Source organism: Penaeus monodon, chromosome 20 (genome assembly GCF_015228065.2).
Source record: "Penaeus monodon isolate SGIC_2016 chromosome 20, NSTDA_Pmon_1, whole genome shotgun sequence".
NCBI classification, from domain to species: Eukaryota; Metazoa; Arthropoda; class Malacostraca; order Decapoda; family Penaeidae; genus Penaeus; species Penaeus monodon.
In genome coordinates, this window is record NC_051405.1 from 4,507,547 (window position 1) to 4,509,063 (window position 1,517).

Genomic DNA, 1,517 nt, shown 5'->3' on the forward strand with positions numbered 1-1,517 from the left:
ATCCAGACGCAAATCTTCCTGTTGAAGCGGTTCGTCAAGCACTTGTCTATCTTTTGGTATGTTGTAGTTATAAAGCTCCTCGCAGTAATCTTTCCATCTTCTTGTGATCTCTTCCTTTTTCGTCAACAGTTGTCCATCTTTGTCTTCAACCACACTTGTTTGCTTCGTTTTTGTTCCACCCACCTGTGTGCCACATAGTTTCTTCACAATTGTATATGCCTTCTTGGTGTTATTTCTATGCAGGCTTTCTTCTATGTCTTTAGTCTGTCCTTCCAACCATTTGTTTTTTGCTTCATTCAGTGCATTCCTTGTCTGTCTATTTGCAGTTCTGTATTCTGCCAGCTCAACAGCACCTAAATATTTCCTTTTCTTCTTATTACCTCTATCTTCACACTTCTCCAAGACTTCTGATGTTAGCCATGGCCTTTTGATTTTCCTGCATTTCCCTAGTTTTTCCTCTGCCACGTTTTTAATTGTGTTGGTAATCTCATCACAGAGTGTGTGTGGATCTTGGTCAAGCAGTAGAGGTGGTGCAAGTCTTCCTGCCGATTCTCCCTGATATTGTTCTGCTATTGTCGGATCCTTTAGTTTTTCTAGATCAAAGCAAGTTCTGTCTGTCGTTGTCTTTTTGGATATTTTCAGCTTTATCTTGTGCGGCATCATCACTAGGTCGTGGTCGCTACCGATGGCAGGTTTGTTGAAGGTTCTTGTTTTTGCTCTATTTATTCCTGATGAAAATCTCTTTGAAATAAGGATGAAAGCAACTTGATTGTGTGTTTTGCCGTCTGGGGAGTACCACGTAGTTCTTCTAGATATTTTATGATTGAATAAGGTGTTGGCAACAATAAGTTGATGATTCTTAGCGAATTCCAGCAGTTTCAGTCCTCTCTCATTTGTTTCTCCGAGTCCAAACTTCCCTACCACACCTTTCCAATTTTCATATGCATCTTCACCAATCTTCGCATTCCAGTCTCCTTGAACCACTAATATGTCTTTTTTTGAAATAGTCTTTATTAGATCATTAAAATTCTCATAGAAGTCATCAATTACCTCATCACAGCAGTCTTGGGTGGGAGCATACACTACAGTCAAGTTGAAAGGCTTTCCTGCAATTCTTATCATCGCTAATCTCTCGTTTACTGGGGTGTATTCTAATACTGAGTTCTTGATTGCCTTGTTGACCAAGAAGCCAACGCCATTAATATTTTTCTTGTTATTTCCACTAAACCACAACTTATGCCCATCCTCAGTCAAAGCTTCACCAATCCCTTCCCATCTCATCTCTGATATGCCCAATATGTGCCAGTTTAGGTTGTCCATCTCATGCACTAGTAGTTCTGCTTTACCACACTGACTTAATGATCTCACATTCCAAGTCCCAATGACTGTCTCTACTTTTGTGACCATTCTTTCTGATGTTTCGTCTCCAGTAGCATACTTTGCACTACCCTCCCTGGAGGGTCCAAAAGATAGCGCGGCCGTTTTTATCCCGGGCCCCGACCGATCCGGTATGAGAT

At 41.0% G+C, this 1,517-nt stretch overlaps 2 protein-coding genes across 2 annotated transcripts in view; one reads left to right on the forward strand and one right to left on the reverse strand.

Annotated features, from left to right (window-relative positions):
* Nucleotides 1-1,407, reverse strand: part of LOC119585552 (craniofacial development protein 2-like) — a 4,880-nt gene extending 3,473 nt beyond the window's left edge. The window contains exon 1 of the mRNA XM_037934171.1: nt 43-1,407. Coding sequence (XP_037790099.1) covers nt 43-1,407 — 1,365 coding nt within the window. The remainder of the gene's footprint in view (nt 1-42) is intronic.
* Nucleotides 1-1,517, forward strand: part of LOC119586039 — an 8,054-nt gene that overhangs the window by 2,230 nt on the left and 4,307 nt on the right. The gene's annotated exons all lie outside the window — the stretch shown is intronic.